The 18,687-nt window shown below is 34.4% G+C and overlaps 1 protein-coding gene across 1 annotated transcript; it reads right to left on the bottom strand.

Annotated features, from left to right (window-relative positions):
• Positions 1-525: 525 nt before the first annotated feature.
• On the bottom strand, positions 526-9,427 carry LOC107940926 (E3 ubiquitin-protein ligase XBAT32). The gene is made up of 10 exons (XM_041098122.1): positions 8,321-9,427; positions 8,174-8,233; positions 7,923-7,994; positions 7,633-7,808; positions 7,385-7,545; positions 6,628-6,686; positions 6,439-6,485; positions 4,306-4,446; positions 1,895-1,986; positions 526-1,369 (listed from the first exon to the last, which is right to left on the bottom strand). Exons 1-10 carry the CDS (start codon positions 8,513-8,515, stop codon positions 879-881), a joined length of 1,494 nt encoding a protein of 497 aa, XP_040954056.1. The 5' UTR covers positions 8,516-9,427; the 3' UTR covers positions 526-878.
• Between the last annotated feature and the right edge of the window lie 9,260 nt (positions 9,428-18,687).

The raw sequence follows: 18,687 nt of genomic DNA, 5'->3' as shown, positions 1-18,687 counted from the left end.
CGTTACAACCACAATTAGACATCAAGGTAAAAAAAGATGTCATTACCTTAAATAAATAAGAAAATTTGTATATTCTAATTTACAAAAATCAATGCCTCTAAGTTTGAGTGGTAATTGGGAGACAAGATTAAATTGAATTAATTGAGATGAATCAATTGCATTGATCATAGGGTCATTAGGATTGACCTTAGTAGGAGGAGCAACGATAGGAGATATGGATTTCTTGACCAATTTGAAAAGGAAAAAGGAAAAAGGACGGATATTATATAAAAAAAGGTCATTTTTTTTAAAACTGTTAACAATGAGGCAAATTGAAAATAATGTTTCAAAATTAAATCTAAGCTATGATTCTATATAAAATAACAAAATGATGAAAAAGAAGTGCTTTCTATTATTGAATTGCATCAAATAATTTATACAAGCGATATAAAAAGGGATAGCTCTAATACCATAATAGGAAACAAACTCAAATAATAAGATAGCTAGAAATTAAAAATTGGAAATAAGAATAAAGTAATAGTAATATATTGCAACAAAGCCACACGGAGAAGTCTAGCTCTCAAACATTGCACTGTAATTAATTATTTCTTCGATACATATAAACACCGTCAATTGAAGTTGGGATATAAAAATTATTTTTTTTCTTTAACCCTAATTTTTCTTAAGATTAAAAAAGAAAACATTTCTAAATTACATAGCATGTCCTTGCCAAGGGCATAACAACATGCTCCTCCCCCCCCCCTTAAAATTTTCTAGCTCTTTACACAACCAAGAATCATTATAAACATGAAATTTCAATTACAATTATGGGCAAAATTAGAGGGGGCAATCAACCATATCAGATAGGAAAAGAACGGAGGAGAAAAGCACAAAAAATGTCAGCAACCATTGCCTGTAGTTACACATTGATTAAGAGTTGAGAACCATGATCTTCTGCCCTCTGTAGCCGAGGGTCTTAAGCCGCGCAAATTCTGGTCGGCAGGGCAGCGAGTTAAAGGACTAGAATTCGGAACACCAATGCAAAGGCTAGAGTGGATTTTCATCGACAGGGAACTCTGACCACTTATGCTGCAGAATGAAGATCCAGGGGGAGAAATGCGAGCGCAATGGACCACAGGCTTGCAAAGCGGGGTTGTCATTGAAGTTGGCTCCAACATCTCACTAGAACATGTGCAGAAAGACAGGGACAAACTTGTTCTTGCAACAGCCTTAACTATTGGTTTTGCTCCAGGGAGCTTGACAAATGATACTATTCCGTGCCGACAAAGAGGACAGGCAATTGAGCCAGTTGGACCTTTAGCTACATTTGTCGTGTGATTTGTAGAACAGAGGTATAAGGCACAGTGTGTGCAGAACTCATGATCACAACCTGCACCATGGGCAATATATCTGTGAATTCTGATTTTCATAACATCTATTCACATATATCCCATGATCATCAATGTCAAACATGAATTCCTACACTTTGTGATGAAAATTCAGGGTGTGGATATAATGAAGAAACGGATTTGGAGATATGCATATACGTATCATAATGCCCATAAGAGAAAAGGAATTTTATTGTATTATTTGCATTTCTAACCTGATTTAGAACATCTCAAAATTGGCACTTATTTCCTCTCAACCTCACCACTAAAAATAATGACCGCACCTAATTCTGTTTGTGCATGAAGAACAAAGTTTCCATGAATGTGTCTCTGTGACAAAAAATGAGTTACGTGTGTGATAATGTCATTCTAATATTAGAATCTTAGGTGGAAGATTTCATTTCCTCATCCCTTTCAATGAATATCCATATCGATTCTTATAATCCTATAGACTACACTGATACCAGTAATTATAACTGAGATAAATATGCTCTAGCAGGATTTGTTACATGGAATGAATAAGTTACCTTCTGCAGCTACTGTACACTGCCTGTCCAGACATACAGCACATGGATCTTGGCATGAGAACAAGGAATCACCAGTCCTCCATCCACATTCTCTTTATAAGACAAATGAAGGTGAAAAGATTTAGTTCATATGATACGAATCTCAGTTTTTAGCACAAAAATTGATGCGGAGACCCGGTAGCCATCATGTTCATAAATTTATAATTATTGCTTGCATATACTCACAAATGGATGTCCATGCATATATCCAGTTTCCTGTTTTAATATTTCTGTGAATATATGAGAAATTGTTAATACAAAGATTTCAGGATAAAGCTGAATATAAGGTCTTTATCCCGTTGTTGTTCTACTCTCTTGGTAATTGCATGAAGCAGCAATTTAAAGTTGTTTATTTCAATGTTTAATTTAATTGAACAGCACAGTTAAGAAACTATAAAAAATTGGATCAGTTAATGAGAACAGAAAGCATAATCCTCTGCACTCAGGTATTTACTAACATTTTAATATAACGTAGCAGAAAACTCTAAAGGACCTGAAGTTTAATTTGCACCTCAACCCAGTCTGTTCATTTCTTCAACTTGAGGAACTATCTTCTTTTTGCTGTTTGATGAGCTCATTTAACTGACACAACTAGGAGTGGTTATGTGAATTTTTAGTTTAAATGATTATATGGATTTTAACCAATAAAATATGTAGGCTATATAAAAGGAAATATGCAAGGTTGACTTCAAAATTCCATTTCACTATAGGAGTCTAGCACCATAAAAAAGAAACTTTTTACAAAGTTTTCTTAAATTGGAAGTATACAATTTAATACAAAATAAAGCCAGAAACTGAAAACACATTGATTTAATTTATCCAAAACCTGATGGAAATCTAAATTCAACTAATGCAAAATCTGGAGACAACAAGCTTAGATGTTTCTTTCCTGACTAAAAAAAAATTTAATAGTACTTTGGGAATAAAACAAAAACAACAATGACAATTTTACAATCAACTTTGAATCCACTTAATTGGGAATGAAAGTATAATCTAATACTGCCTCAAAACTAATAAAATTATACCACAGAATAAGGCAAAATGAAACTTGTCAATCTTTTTCTTTTGTTCCTTTTCCTTTTCCATCTTATGTGGCTAGACATTAAAGCAAAAATGAATCACTCTAAAGCGAGAGATTATTTGTCAGCTAACTTTGGGAAGAGAAATGCTAAAGCCTTCCTACAAATCTAGTTTGCTTGTTGATCAAATTGGATTCTAAATGGCTTGAAAATTGAAAGGGAAATTAGGGGAGAAGAAAGGACTAGGCAGTAAATAAATTAAGTGAAAGAAACACTTCAAAGTACGAGGTAAAAATGGACAATCAACAATATTTTGTTCTGAAAGTTCCACTAAAGAAGTTGGTTGATGGTTTGACAGTCAATCTTCTAGACAATGTAATGCAGATTTAGCTACGGCATGGACCTTAACCCTATAGGTAGACTCTAAAATCTAATTGTAATTGCTGAAAGGGAAAATTATGCTGCTAATAAAAAATATTTTCCAGAAATGTGTTGGTTGTCACCAGTTTTCACAATTGAATAACGCTGATTCACTTTCCTGGGCTAGTAAGGTTTAGACTATAGATACAAAGTGTTGAAATATGTGAAACCCATATATTTTGGGGATATATTTTAAAGTTATTTAGGTAGATAAATCTTAGAATAAATCATTTGAGATATTCTAGGATTATTTTATTTTATCTTTTAGTAGTTTATTAGAATAAGGGAATTATTTTCCCTTTATCTTTTAGTAGTTTATTAGAATAAGGGAATTATTTTCCCAATTAGGTTATGACTCTTTTCTCTATTTAAATTCAGTTCTTTAGTTAATAAAATACAGTTTTATTAAATGCTCTCTTGAAAACTTTCACAAAGTACATCTGCTTTAGTTTCACTCTCCAACTCTTATTGTTCTGCCATTCCTAAGCATCACCCGGGACCTCCCTTCCACCTCAATAAAAGATACATACTCTGCCTGATTTTCTCTCTCCCAAATAAACGGCATGATGTTAGCACTTAACAGAATGTCTAGAAGCAGACTCCTGCAAGTTTTAATTCTTCAATACTAACAGTTTTCACAGAGTAAAACTCCTGACTACCAGATATAAACGAATCTGAAAACATACACCAATATCCAGCGGTGTAGTTTGAGTGATTAGTGATAGCAAATACCTTGTCTCTATTTCCAACTAAGTACGCACACTTCAACCTAATTTGCCAGAAAATTAACAAACTGCAGTATTATAAATTTGATAAAAGTTCATAGATAAGCACATCACATGCAAAAACTAAAACTCTGAAGGTTATACAAAAGCCTATGGCAAAGAGAATTGATGCAACAACACAAAATAAGACAGTGCAGATTTCACTCACCTAGCAATTCTAATAATGCTCATAAGGGGAAGAGACAGAAAGGGTGAAGGAAGAGCTTGCGACTGGCCTTCAGGCTGACTGCTAAGGATTTCCTCAAGCCAACTTTTGCGCCATGAACGGGCAACCATTAAAGGACTCCACCTTGAAGAAACAATTTAAAAACAAGGATAGATCACATCTGATTATTCATCAAGACAGGGTTTACAAAACAAATAGCAACAAATAGAAAAGGTTATGTCAATGAATTTCATGATGAAACAAAAATAATATGATATCCAGGCATCTTACTTAGTATATAATAAAGGTTAACTTTATAACAGGATTTCTGCTATTGATTGACCACAGTTGTGCCTGAACTACCATTTCTTCACCAAAATATATGAAAATTTTCTACCATGCCATAAGTGATATGATGTAGTCATAAGATGATAGGGTTAACCATTGACATGTCACAAAGTAAATCCTTTTAGTCATATTAAATATGGCATGAAGCGTTCCTTTCTAATGAATTGTAGCTTTACCCAAAATATGAAAAATGGTGACCACATAAAATATGCATCCATCAGGAGCAATTTTAACAATGAAACATGTTTAAAAGGAACAAGCATTATCACACAAGATGAAGCATGGATCCTTTTCCTCCTTAATCAGAATGAATCTTTCCTCAATATAGCAATGGAACAAAACCCCACCACATGGATAAGTTTGACAGGCATGGGCAAATTTATATGTTATCGACTTAGCTTTTTTTCTGTTAACAGGTTGTAAATATGATGTACTGTAAATATCTTGTATTGAGAGATTCTACTTGACATGGTGAACTATTTGGAATCCTGAGAAATATAGAAGATAGGTAGGGAAGTTGAACTATCTCACAGTAACTCGATATTGCATATGCAGTTTGTATTGTCAGTCAATTTATGTTGTCTCCAACCATCCATCATTGGGCAGCTCTTGAACAGATCTTGTGCTGCTTAAAAGAGCTCCTGGACATGGTATATTGTACAAGAATCATGGACACACTAGAGTGTTTTATAGAAGCAGACTGGACAAGATCGAAAGTTGACTAAAGGTCCACTACAGGATATTGTGTATTCATTGGAGGAAATTTGGTGTTGTGGAAGAGTAAGAAACATAATGATGTATCCCGATCCAGTGCAAAATCAGAATATATAGTCAGGGCTCAGTTTGTTTGTGAAATCATGCGGATACATGATCTCATGATTGAAATAGGCCTGAAGTTTTCATTACCAGCAAAATTATGGTGCAATAATCAGGCCGATCTCCATATTGCCTCAAATCCAATATTTCATGAACCAACAGAACGCATAGAAGTTGATTGGCATTTCATTCATGAAAAAATGCAAGAGCTGGTATCTACCAGTTACCTAAAAACTGAAAATCAACTTCGTGACATTTTCACAGAAGCTCTCTTCGAGAATCAGTTTCAATTTCTTTGTAACAAGCTAGGCATGATTACTATTTATGCTCCAGCTTGAGGGGGAGAGTTAACAGGTTGTAAATATGTTGTACTGTAAGTATCTTATATTTAGGGATTCTAGCAGATAATTAGGATTAAATTTTGTACTCTTTCCTTTATAGTATTTTCAATATCAGTACAAATACTCACATCAATGGATAAAGAGAAATCATCTTCTCCTTACTTTTTACATTTTCTAGCATCTTGTCTTAGTCTTATTCTTAGTCTTGCTTCTTTCTATACCTCATTTCGTTTTAACCCATAAATGCAAAAAAATGGTCTGCAGGTCAGAAAGGGAGATTTAGAAAGACGGTAAATGAAATTTCTTAAGGAGGGGAAGGAGCAGAAAGAAAACTAAACAGCGAAAACCTTCAGTGTATCTATTAAAGACCATTCAAAAGTGAAATTAATTTTATAATTACATGCTCCGAAATTCCAATCAAGAAGGCAGTTAACTGATAGCAGCCTGTGCTTAAGGACTCTGTGCGCCCTTTTTACTAACCACTCTTATCAAAGCAGCATCTTAGTTGATTTCTTTTTCTAACTTCGTGCTTTTGAGAAGTGAAAACATATTATTAGTATTACATTTTAGCAGAAGTTAATGTAACAATGATGCATGGCATTTAAACATGATAAGAGTCACAGTAACATACCCATTTACATTAGTGGTAGTAATACTGGCACCCCTGGCTATCAAAATCTGAAAGATCATACATCAAGATTATAAGTTAGAAATTGAATAGAGAGAGAAAAAAAATCAGTCATGAATGATATTAGTACGTGATTGAATTTCTTCTAGTTCCCTGTTTCTGGTTGTGATGCTGCAGAGAGCAAGGACATACCTGACAACATTGTGCATTTCCACCACAAGCAGCATAGTGAAGAGCAGTGCTCCCAGCACCTGCAAAGGTAACAAATTTAATGAGGCTACTATTTTAGGAGAAAAATAAGTCTAATATCAAGAGAACATAAAGGAGAAAACACAGATTGTTGGGGAGAAGACTTATTAGCTCAATAGCATTTGAAGTTTTCCTACCTATGCACCTATAAACCATAACATTCTAAATGATCACCTAAAAGGCCCTCAAGTCTGATCGGATTGTAAAGGCTTTACTACTGAATATATAAATGACAGACACTTGAGAAGAGAAGTCAGTCTGCAGTTTCAAAGCCTCAAAAACATTTAGAAACGGACAAGTGGGGGAGTTTTAGCCATCCAGGGACTAACTGCTTTTGTATTTATGTACAGCTTCTTATCAGATTGGAAGAAGTGTACTAAATTACCAATAAACAGGAACTCCACCTATATATTGTAATTTTGATGTGCATTGGTGGCCTGGAAACCGGAAAGGCAAAATGGAAAAGAAGGGAAAGAGAAAGTGACATTGAAGAACAATAATTATTGAACAAAGAAAACCAAGGCAGAGGATAAAAAGAGGTTAAAGAGGGGATCCCTGATGAACATGAAAAAAGTGCAATGCAGAATTAATTTGCCGCTTAATAATGATTTTGCTGTTATTGCTCAATGACAAAAAGCTGCAAAACAATAGACTGAATCAAGCGAGACTGGACAAAATGAATGTTTGAATTCTGAATTACCTATTAGATCAATCGTCGTTCCATCTTCTACAGTGACCTCAGCAACAGAAGCTCCCAAATCCAGGAGCAGCTGAACACTTTCAACATGTCTATTCAAGGCTGCCATATGAAGAGCAGTGACACCGCCATCAGCAGGTTTATTGATAACCTCGCAAAGAGCACTGGAAGGTCAAGATGAGACTGAGAATGAATGAATGAAAACAGAAAGTAGACATAAGAAGCAATAACGAGGATTAATATAAATTTACCTCTCATCAAAATCTGAAGTAGATTCTTTATCTTTTGATTTGTTTGTTAATATATTCCAACAATCAGGAATGCTAGGAATATAATCTGCAAGAAGGAGCCTTATGCACCGGGAATGACCATTCAGGGCAGCCAAGTGGAGTGCAGTACCCCCATTAAGATAATCTGCTCTGTGAATCTAAGAACCATTTCAGCACAAACTTCACTTGTCATAATCAAATTCCAATCAAGTTTGAAAACCATACAGATCTATAGCAATAGAGGAAACTAAACTTTCAAGTAACAATCTTACATTGGCCCCAAAAAGAATCAAAATTTGAACAACCTCCCAGTGTCCATATTGACAAGCTTGCATCAGAGCAGTCTGTAGATCACAGTTATTAAGCAAAACTTAAAACAAACAATAGTAACCCAGGAAACCTAAACTAAATTATGTCTGAGAAACCCAAAAGCCACATGAATAATAACTGGTTGGCAAATTTAGAAATGGACTCAAATAATGGATGAGAGAAAAAAGAAACAGAGAATACAAAATTGAATTACCTGACCCCGATAGTTCCTGAGGTTAATATCTACTCCAGACTCAAGCAAGAGCGAAACTATCTGATATAAAAATGAAAAGAAAAAAAATCAGCATTACGGTTAATTTGGAAGAAACGTTTCCAGGCAGAAATTTAAGGTATTGAATACCTCATGGTGACCCTGAGCAGCAGAGTAATGGAGAGGCGAATTGCGAGCTCCAAAAGTTGAATACCTTGCAAGTCTTGGATTGTATTCCAATAAAGCCTTGGCTTCTTGAAGATCTCCATCTCTTGCTGCGGAAACTAGGCGTTCCCCAGATGCGGAACATCCAAAGGAGTTCCCCACAAAGCTTAGAAATCTCATTGATGAGCTTCTCTGTCTGTTCTAAATGCCTAAAAAACGGTGCACCACAAAACCTCTCCTAAATCATAATCCTCAAACCATCCAAAACTTGCGAAATGGACCAAACCAATAACAATGAAGCCTTCCAAAATACATCTAAGAGAAGTTCTAACAGTCAATGTTTCATTTCCTTAAATGGATTGCCACCTTTTTAATTTTGACATCAGAAGAAGAACCTTGCCTGCAATTACTTTAAAAAAGAAAAAAAAATCAGGATGTGACTGTTTTATGGATTAATAAATTGTCTCGTGCTTTTCAAGATGGAACCAAACAAACAAAAAATTATAAATTCTTCTGACTATAAGAAAGAAATAAAGATTCCTATCTTTCAAAGTCAAATCCCCATCAAATAAACATCTACAATCTCTAGAATCTCCATTGCGGTCAGATTCCCACTAACAAATACCCAGCTTCAAAATTATCAGGATGACCCAAAATCTGCAAAACCCAATTCCAGATACTCCTAAAAGAATCGGAATTTAAAAGACCCTGATCAAAATAGCATCCTCTCTCTCTCTCTCTCTCTCTCTCTCTCCTTTAACAATTGATCAACGTTGAAGCCCTTTAGAAAAGGACTTGACCAAATGGAAGACACGTTTGTACTTAAATGTGGAATAATGGGATGCGGATATAATGTAACCGAAATTGAAATTTGCTACAAATAAGAGAGAGAAAGATCTAAACGGGAGATAAAAATGGGAAATGTTTTTATGAAGACAGCAACCTTTTACTGCAACCTCAACCACTAAATTGACCCGTAAGAACACTTCAAAAATAAAAAATAAATAAAAGCGTGTCCCTATGATTGGCTATTATTGGCCAATTGGCAGTCAACGTTGCTAGTAAGTTCAGGGGTTTTTCTCATTTCTCGGTGAAAGGAAAGTTTATTTCATTGTCAATTATAACTTACAAGGTACTAATAAAAGTCAGCTCATCTAGTTGCCAAATCCCATGGTTTTTGTTAACTTTTGGGGGTGTTTAAGATATGAAAATTATATAAAACCTCTTTCGAAACAAAATAGCTAGCGAAAGATAGATGACTGAATGACTCGCAGTCAAATTGATCCAACTATTAATGTTATGGGTGACCATGTAAGAGTTGAGTTGGATTTCTGGTTGAAGATACTTCATGCGTTTGGGGCCTGAAGCAATGGCGGTGCCTTCAATTGGACTCCATTTGGATTTTAGAAATTTTAGATTAGTGGTTTCTAACAATGTGGATAGAAAGAATTGTACGGCCTAGGTTTCATTGTAAGTTACACAACCCTGCGGAGAATGGCATGCTGCAGCTGTAAGACATCATACATGGGATGGGATGGGAGGCGCCTAATTTCATTTGGGTACCAGTTTTTCTTAAGATTATGATTCCATAATAAGTGATAACTTTTAAATTTTAAAGTTTGATATATAAAAAATTTATTTTCTTTAGAATCTAATTTTTATTTAAAAAATATTATAAACAAAATTAACCTTATTTATTTTTATTAGAGTTGTATAATCCAAATTCCTATTAAATAAAATAAGATATTGCTTGCAAGTTAAATTAAACAAAAATATATTTTTTCTAGAAATTTAGTATTTATTAGTATAATATATTTAACATTTATTAGTATAATTTATTTAACCTACGAATTTAGATTATAAATAGACTATTTTACAACCTTAGAAAATACATTCATTAAATATTAGAACTCATAACAGTTTTAGAGAATTTTGTATTTAAGTTTTAAGGGTTCTTTATTTTCGAGTTTTGAGATTTAGTTTTTATCTTCATCTTTTGTTCTCTTCGTTCTTTTACCATTATAGTAAAATTATATTTACTCGTGACTTTTTATCCTCTTTGGAAGGGTTTTTCCACGTTAAATTTGTGTTCAATTTCTCAATTTCTTTTGATATTTTTATTATTCATTACATAATCGGGTTGGTCCTCAACAAGTGATATCAAAGCTAGATCAATTTTCATATATTAGCCCGTTCAGATATGGCAGCAGCAGGGTTTGACATTGAGAAGTTCGATGGTATCACAAATTTCAATCTATGTCAAGTTTGGATAATAACAATTCTAGTTCAGACCGGCTTGAAAAAAGTCGTTATTGAGAAAAAGCCTGAGAATCTAGATTAGACAAAATGGGAAGAGCTTGATGAAAAGGCCTTATCTGCAATCCAGTTGTGCCTCGTGAATAGGGTATTGCAGGAGGTATTGATGGAGAAAACCTCATCTGGCTTGTGAAAAAGGTTAGAAACTCTTTATGCGACTAAGTCTTTGGCTAACCATTTAGTGTTGAAACAACGTCTATTTACTTCTCGAATGAACAAATGTGAGCTTCTGAGAGATCACATTAGTCAATTTATTACTCTTTTGAATGATTTAAAGAATGTTGAGGTTCATATTGATTATGAAGATCAGGTTATGCTATTATTATACTCTTTACCCTCTTTATACAAGTCTTTTAGTGAGACCCTAAGTTATGGCAAAAATGAACTCTCTTTCCAGGATGTGAATGGTCATTTCTTGAGTAAAGACAAACTTGACAATGAGTTTGGTTCGGATAGCAAGACAAATAGGCAAGCTTTCATTTTGATAGCATCAAAGAAGCGAGACAAAATGTGTCACTATTGCAAGAAGTTAGGTCAAGTCAAAGTAGATTTTTATAAACAATGAAATAAAAGGGTTGTTGATAGTAACGAAGAAGATTTAGCTGGTGCTAAATTTGTCGATGAAAGTAGTGATGGTTTCTTGTTAGTGTCAACAAGCGATAGCTCCGAGCTTACGTCCGAGTGGATCCTAGATTCGAGATGTTCTTTCCACATGTGTTCCAACAGAGAATGGTTCTCCGCATACAGTTCGACTGAAGGTGAAGTTTCCGAATGGAAAATGATTCATCCAGTAAGTAATTGGTATTGGTATTGTTAAAATTAGGATGCATGATAGGACGATTAGGACACTCTCAGATGTCAGGTATGCACCTGATTTACGAAAGAATCCCATCTCCTTGAGTATTTTAGACTTGAAAAGTTATAGAATCAGCATCGAGTCGAGCGACATTAAGGTGTCTCATGTGGCTCTCGTTTTGTTAACAGGTAAAAGGACCAACAATCTTTATATTCTAGAAGGTTCTATAGTGTCTGGTGAAATCGAACATCCCTTGCCCGTTACAAAGTCGAAGTCAACTCGTTTGGAGCGGAGGCAATTGGTCATAGGAAGGAAAAATGTATGACTATTTCATTAAAGAGAGGCTATCTTTTGGATGTAGATTTTAAAAAGTTAAGGCACTGTGTTCATGAAAATCAAGCCCGGGTTAGTTTTGATTTGACAGAGCACAAGTCGAAGGCTAGAAGTCTTCAGCTTATAAGCGCATATTCGACTTAGTTAATTCCCTGCATAGTTCAAGATAGGCTCATGGCGGACTTTGGTAAAGATGGCGTTGTGAGAATTCGTATCAAGGTGGAGGTTATTAGAGTTGGGTGACCCAAATTTCTGTTAAATAAAATAAGAGATTGCTTGCAAGTCAAGTTAAAGAAAATATATTTTCTTTCTAGAAGATTTCGTATTTATTAGTATTGTAACATCCCAAAAATTAGGGGTTAGTAGAATAGGGTTTGTGAATCGAGAGAGAGTGGTCATGCCTTAATTTTTAAGATTATTTATGTATTTTTAGGAATTAAATGAGGCATTGGTTTTTTGGTTAAGTGTTAGTGAAATGTTCTTTGAAACCCAAGTTCAAATCCCTTCTCTCTCACCATTTTTATTATTTTGCAAATTTTGCTTTAGACCCTAGTATGTGACATGCCTTGTTTTTAAAATAAATATTGCAAAAATTATTTCAAGAATGAGGAAGAAACCTAATGGTCAAAAGAAAAATGAGAAAGAATGAAAATTAAATGAGGTCCCAAGTTCGAATCATTTCCTTTACAAAATAATTAAATTTTGCAAAATCACTTGTTTTTTTTAATGTGTGTCATGCATACCCTTGAACCCTAAGTATAAATACAACTTTGTATTATATTTTTCAGCCTTTAATTCAAATTTTCCCTACCCTAGCCGTTCACCCTCTTCCTTTCCTCTTTTCTTTCTTTCTCCTATTGTTGTCATCACCTACACCTGCCATTTCACCATATCTTTCTTTTTCTCTTTGCATCAAGATTGTGAACCATCTCCTTTACTCTATTTATACCATTTATCCCCATCTAAATTAGCCCCAAATCTGAAATCTTGAACCTCAATATCGATCCCAAACATTTCCACGAAAGTGCCATTGCCGTTTCTCTCAACTAGCTTGGGTAAGCTCTCTTTTCTCTTCAATTATTTTATTAATATTTTCAATTAAAAACCAAAATTTCTAGATCTGGAATTTTATGGATTTTAAATTATTTCAAAGGTATTTTTACAAATTTTAATGAGATCTCAAACTATTTTAAAATTCAACCCCAATTTTGGCAATCATGGGTGGTGGTGCGTGCGCCTATGTACAAGAAAGGAAGTTGTTTTGTTTCTTGGGTCTTACCCATATTTTCCCAGCCTTAATTTGAGTTATTGAATCCTCCTAATCAGCTTTTAAACCCATTTCAATTAGGGAAAAATGTTTTTGATTGATTGGTCATTCGAAACCCACAAATCTTGAAGAGTAAATGCAATTAAGGGTAACTAGTTTGTTATTTCGACATAGTTGTTGGGTAAACTTCATGAATTGATTAAATGAAGTAATTTAATCATCAATTAGATACTGATTTTCCAGTATATTCTTGAATTAGGTGCTGACCAAAATGCCCCAAATCATCTGTGAAGGCAAAGAACGATTGTACGTACGGTTCGTATCGATACAGTGTAAGGTATCTAACTAGCTTAGATTCATAAAATAGTTATAATTTAAATGATTGGTTTGAACTCATAAATGAGTGTTTGGGGGCTGGTTTAATGGTAAACTGATTAAATTTACACTGAATTTTGGTTTTGGTTCGTTTAAGAAATTATTAAGGAAAATTAGAAGATTCGCTAGTGTGCTACGAGAAAATGAAAAATAAGGTGTCGATCCTAAACTCATAAAATTGTTTGAAAATGTTAAATATCATGTTATATGTGATAAATTAGCTTGCTGATTGGATTAGCTTAATAGCCAAATTATTTATTTTGTGAGTGGCCGAACCAAGTATGTGTCGAGCCTTAAAAGATTGACATGTTGGAAAAATTGCTATTTTGATAGTATGAATGTTTGATTAAGCTTGTAATTGCATATTTGAGTTATGAGATATTAGAATATTTGACTGAATGATATAATGTGTTGAGATATTAAACTTATGTATGATTTAAATGCATGAAATATTTATTATATTGTGTACTGAAAAGGGTGTTATTTATGCACAATGAAAATCCATAAATTATTTGAAATTGAACAATATTGATTGATACCAAATCAATGGTAATTTGAAAGACTAGAACACTGTTTTCATTTACCGAAAGTTTGTGATTATTGAGAAAATGCTGAGCATGTCAAATGAATGTGAAAAGTATAGAGATATGATTATGTATAAGATTTTGTGATATATTGCATATGCATTGAGTTTGGATTTTGTGGTTGACGGAGGAGTTCCTAGAGTACCGGCGGCATATTAAGTCCGTATTATTCGTAGTCAGTGCACTGCACTTGGAGTACTGAGAGCAATGGTGATTTATCACATTTTTACTGGCAGCTTGTCTGCATTTTTACTGGTAGAATTTTCTGCATATTGTTATCGGTGGTTTTAACCACAATAGGCTTAAGCCCATAATGCTTTTGAGTTTGGATGACAAGTTCTCGGAAACTTGTGGTGTGTAGCATATGGTATGGGTAGGAACCTTTTTGCATTGCATCATCTCACGACATATTCGAATGTTATTGATTTATGCTATGTTTTGTATTGTGTTGTATTGAATGGTATCGAAATTAATGATTGTTACTTGAATGAATGATGACCCATGCTCATACACCGTTTGACATCAATATGATAATGGCTATGTAATGATACAAAATTTCAATGATGGTTTTGTATTCTTCTGTTAATGCTAATATGTTTCACTGTATTTGATATTTAAGTTTTTGTTCATTTAAATAAGTATCCGACTCACACTGAGCTTTTCATAAGCTTACCCCCCAATAGTGCTTAACTTTTCGGGTAAACCTTAAAATTAGGACTGGACTCGGCATTCGAAGAATCACCTTGGACATCGGATTATTTTTTTTATAAGTATTAACCAGTCTCTATTGGTTTTGGTTTGTAATTTTTAATGACTTCTGGTCTGTGGCTTGATAACTTTTCTTCTGGGATTTTTGCATGCATGGATTACTCAAGCATAATAACCGAATAATGTATGCACAAGAATAAAATTCATATGACCGAATTTGCACCATGGGAAACCCACTTTCAGCCAACTACTACTACACCCCTAATTCCACTCCCCAAATCTCTCAACACCCCTAATTTGAAACACTTTCAAACTCCTCCAAATCCTTATCCCATAATCACTCCCCCAAGACCAATTCCACAACCACCTGAGTAGAATCCCACTACAACACTATCACTAGGCGTCATAACTGCAAAATAAAACCTCCCTTGCTCATCCCAAGACTTGAACCTCAGACCTCTTACCGGCTATAATGCCACCTTGCCACTAGACCACCCACTCTCTTTGTGTCACCTTTTACCACATTTTATTCTTAAAGCCTACTTACTTACTCCCAGGGTTTTATTCACCTAAAACCAAAATCTTTTCTACAGCCCAGGTTTGAACCTAGGACTTCTCTAATACTTCTCAGGACCCTTAACCACTAAAGCAGACATACTTTTGTGTTATTCACTTGCACAACTAAAATATCTAAGATCAGTCTCCTATCTGCTTCCAAGCTCAAGGACAACATGCTTCTAGGCCTAAAATTTGAGGCGTTACAGAATTCATCTTTCATTCGAGATTTGGAGGCACAATTAGGACAACATGCTTCAAATCTGAATACTCAACCACCAGGCTCATTACCTAGTGACACAGAAAATCCTAGTCCGAGGGGGAAAGAACATTGTAAGGCTATCACTTTTAGAAGTGGTAAACAAACTGGCGAATCATTTATCGACTCTACTGTAGCACCTTAAGATACGAATACATTGATCAGTGGTGAGAAGGTTGAATCTGATGAGTTTGCCAATGCAACAGACAAAGAAGTTCCATGAATTGTCACTCATATGCCTAATGTCAGACCTTTGAAACTGTCGCCGCAATCAAAGATGTCGGCACAAGCAAATATAACTCTACCTTTACCCTTTCCACAAAGATTCAGGAAGAATGAGCATGACAAGCAATATCAGCAGTTCTTGGACACACTGAAGTAACTACAAATTAGCATTTCTTTAGTAGATGCTCTGGTACAAATTCTGAGTTACAGGAAATTTATGAAAGACCTCTTGTCTAAGAAGAAGAAGCTTACTGATATTAAAGCTATTGCACTCACAGAAGGCTGTAGTGCTGTTTTGACAAACAAGTTTCCCCCTAAATTGAAAGATCTTGAGAGCTTTACCATCTCATGTTCAATTGGCAATGATTATTTGGGTAAGGCTTTATGCGACATGGGAGCTAGCATTAACCTAATGCCATTATCTACTTTCAGAACGTTGGGAATTGGTCATATGAAATCTACTGTAGTGACATTACAACTAGTCGATCAATACTTGGCTCAACTTGAAGGGAAAATACAAGACGTCTTAGTTCGTGTGGATAAATTCATTTTTCCCGCTGATTTTATCATACTTGACTATGGGGCAGACAAAGAGGTTCCCATAATCTTAGGATGACCATTTTTAGCCATCGGTCAGACTCTTATTGATGTTTACAAACGTGAACTAGCCATGCAACTTAATGATGAGGAAGTCACCTTCAGTGTTTTTGAATCTATTCAATGCAAGGACAAAGAAGAATGTCTTACTGTTGATGTGCTAGATGATCTAATTGAGGAAGAGTTCAATGAACAAAGTACAGTACTTTCTGAAGAGTTTGCAGTGACATCTAATGTCGAATCCTTTGATGATTGTGACAACATGGTTGAAGCTAATAATCTTGAGCTCAAGCATGGATGGCAGATTGAATCCTTAGACTTAGCCAAGAGAGCAACCCCAATTTTCAAACCATCTATTTAGGAAGCTTCTACTCTGGAATTGAAACCACTACCTCATCTGTGACACCCCTAATTTGACCCTAGTCGAAAGTGGTTTTGGAACCCCAAAACCGAGTCACAAAAATAATCAGATGTTATATTTTGTGCTTATTGAATGTGGAATTTGTATGTGCGAATATTTCGTGCCTTGATTTTATCAAGGCGGTGTTAATTTATAAGAAAGGACCCATGTGATAAGACTTGAAAATGTGATAGGTGAAATTTAAAGTGGCCAAATAATGCATGAGTTATTGACATGAAGGACTTGCATGTCAAATGGACCACTTTTAATTAGTGGCCGGCCATAATGATAGTTGATAGATATTATATGCATTTTATTTTAGCATGATAATAGTTAATGGCTTTATATTATGGAAGAAAGAATAATTAAAATAAGGAAAGAGTGATAGAAACAAGGTATGTCCATCTTTCTTTTCCCCATTGTCGTAACTAGTGAAAGAAAAAAAAAGGAGAAGAAGAAGCCAAGGCATTCGGCCATGGTTAGTTCATAAATCAAAGGTATGTTAATGTGATTTTTATGTAATTGTTCATGAATTTAAACCATAGTGCATGTGTGAAAATTTGATGTTTTAATTTAGACTTATGAAGGTGAATTTCATGTGATTGACTTAGTTGAGAACCTAAGAAAATATGATAGGGGAATATGTAAGGATCAAATGATAACAAAGTGAGGAAACTTGGGTTTACATGTCAAATCACCCAAACCTCAAGTAGTGGCCGGCCAAGCAAGGATGGTTCTTCCATTAAGTTGAATTTTTAATGATGCTTTTATTAGTAAATGATTAAAATAGATCAAAAAAAAAAAGAAAGGGGGAATAAAATAAGAAAGCAAGAGAAAGTCTTCATCTTCTTTCTTTTCTTGAAGTGCCGTGAGCTAGGGAAGGAGGGGAGACTTCATTGTTTTTGGGTTCTAGCCGAAACTAAAGAAAGAAAAAGGGGAAAGTGTTTTGGGAATGTTCGGTCTTTTGGAGGCCAATTTCTAAGGTAATTTCATTGTAATTTTGTTAAATTTTGATGAATACAAGCTTCACTTCTTTATCTAGCCGAAACCCATTTGCTAATTTTGGTCTAAGTGGCGTATTAAGTTCGGTTCATGTGTTTTTGAGCTAGGGATTTGTTTTTAAAGTTAAAAGTTGCTGGATAAGTGTTGGATGGACTTGATAATGTTAAAATTATTGAGTGTGTAAAGTTATAAGTTTAGTTTATGATTGGGAGCTTAAATTTAGCTCAAATTTAACTCAATTTCTTATATTAAGCATTTCGGCTATGGTGTGGATTGCATAAAATTTGAAGTATTTGATGTTTGAGAGTTCTAAATAGTTAATTATTAAGTGAGGCTTAGTAATTTTGTGTTAAAGATGAATTTCATTACTAAAAGTGGTATTCGGCTATGTGGCATTGTGTTAAATTTTGGATGTTGTTTTTTTTGTTTTAAATTGACTATTAAGTAAGCTTTAAGGTTGTTAAATGGTAAAAAGAGACTTGAGAGTGATGTTTAGGTAGCTTTCGGCCTTATAGTGAATTATGATTGTTAAAGGATGGACTTAAGTTGTGTATATGGGATTTAACCTTGCCGATTATGTGTTAACAAGGTGAAAATGGTTATGTTGCGTTAATAGAGTGCCAAATGTGAATTTGGTGTTAAGCTATATTTGAATACTTGGTTGAATGATTTTTGATATACCCGAAATAAGGTGCATGAATTATGGATTAGTAATGATTTGAATTTGTTTAAATCTAGCTCAAGAACAAAGGACACCAACTTCGGATAGGGGAAAAGAGAAAGTAGTTGAATAGCCGATTTGTACTAAGTCGATCAAATTCAAGGTAAGTTCTTAAGTATTGAGTTTGATTCCTTTGTAAGTTTTAAGTGTTTAAACGTTGAGTAAATTCAATTATAATAGGACATGATGAGTTGATTTAATAAGATATGATGTG

This window comes from Gossypium hirsutum, chromosome D08, assembly GCF_007990345.1.
Source record: "Gossypium hirsutum isolate 1008001.06 chromosome D08, Gossypium_hirsutum_v2.1, whole genome shotgun sequence".
NCBI classification, from domain to species: Eukaryota; Viridiplantae; Streptophyta; class Magnoliopsida; order Malvales; family Malvaceae; genus Gossypium; species Gossypium hirsutum.
This window is presented reverse-complemented; position numbering and strand designations above follow the sequence as displayed.

Coding starts and splice junctions, on each gene's coding strand:
- LOC107940926 (XM_041098122.1), bottom strand. CDS start 8,515: ATGAGATTTCTAAGCTTTGTGGGGAACTCCTTTGGATGTTCCGCATCT. Junction 7,809..7,922: donor TGATTCTTTTTGGGGCCAAT/GTAAGATTGTTA, acceptor AATGGTTCTTAG/ATTCACAGAGCAGATTATCT. Junction 7,546..7,632: donor ACTTCAGATTTTGATGAGAG/GTAAATTTATAT, acceptor TTGACCTTCCAG/TGCTCTTTGCGAGGTTATCA.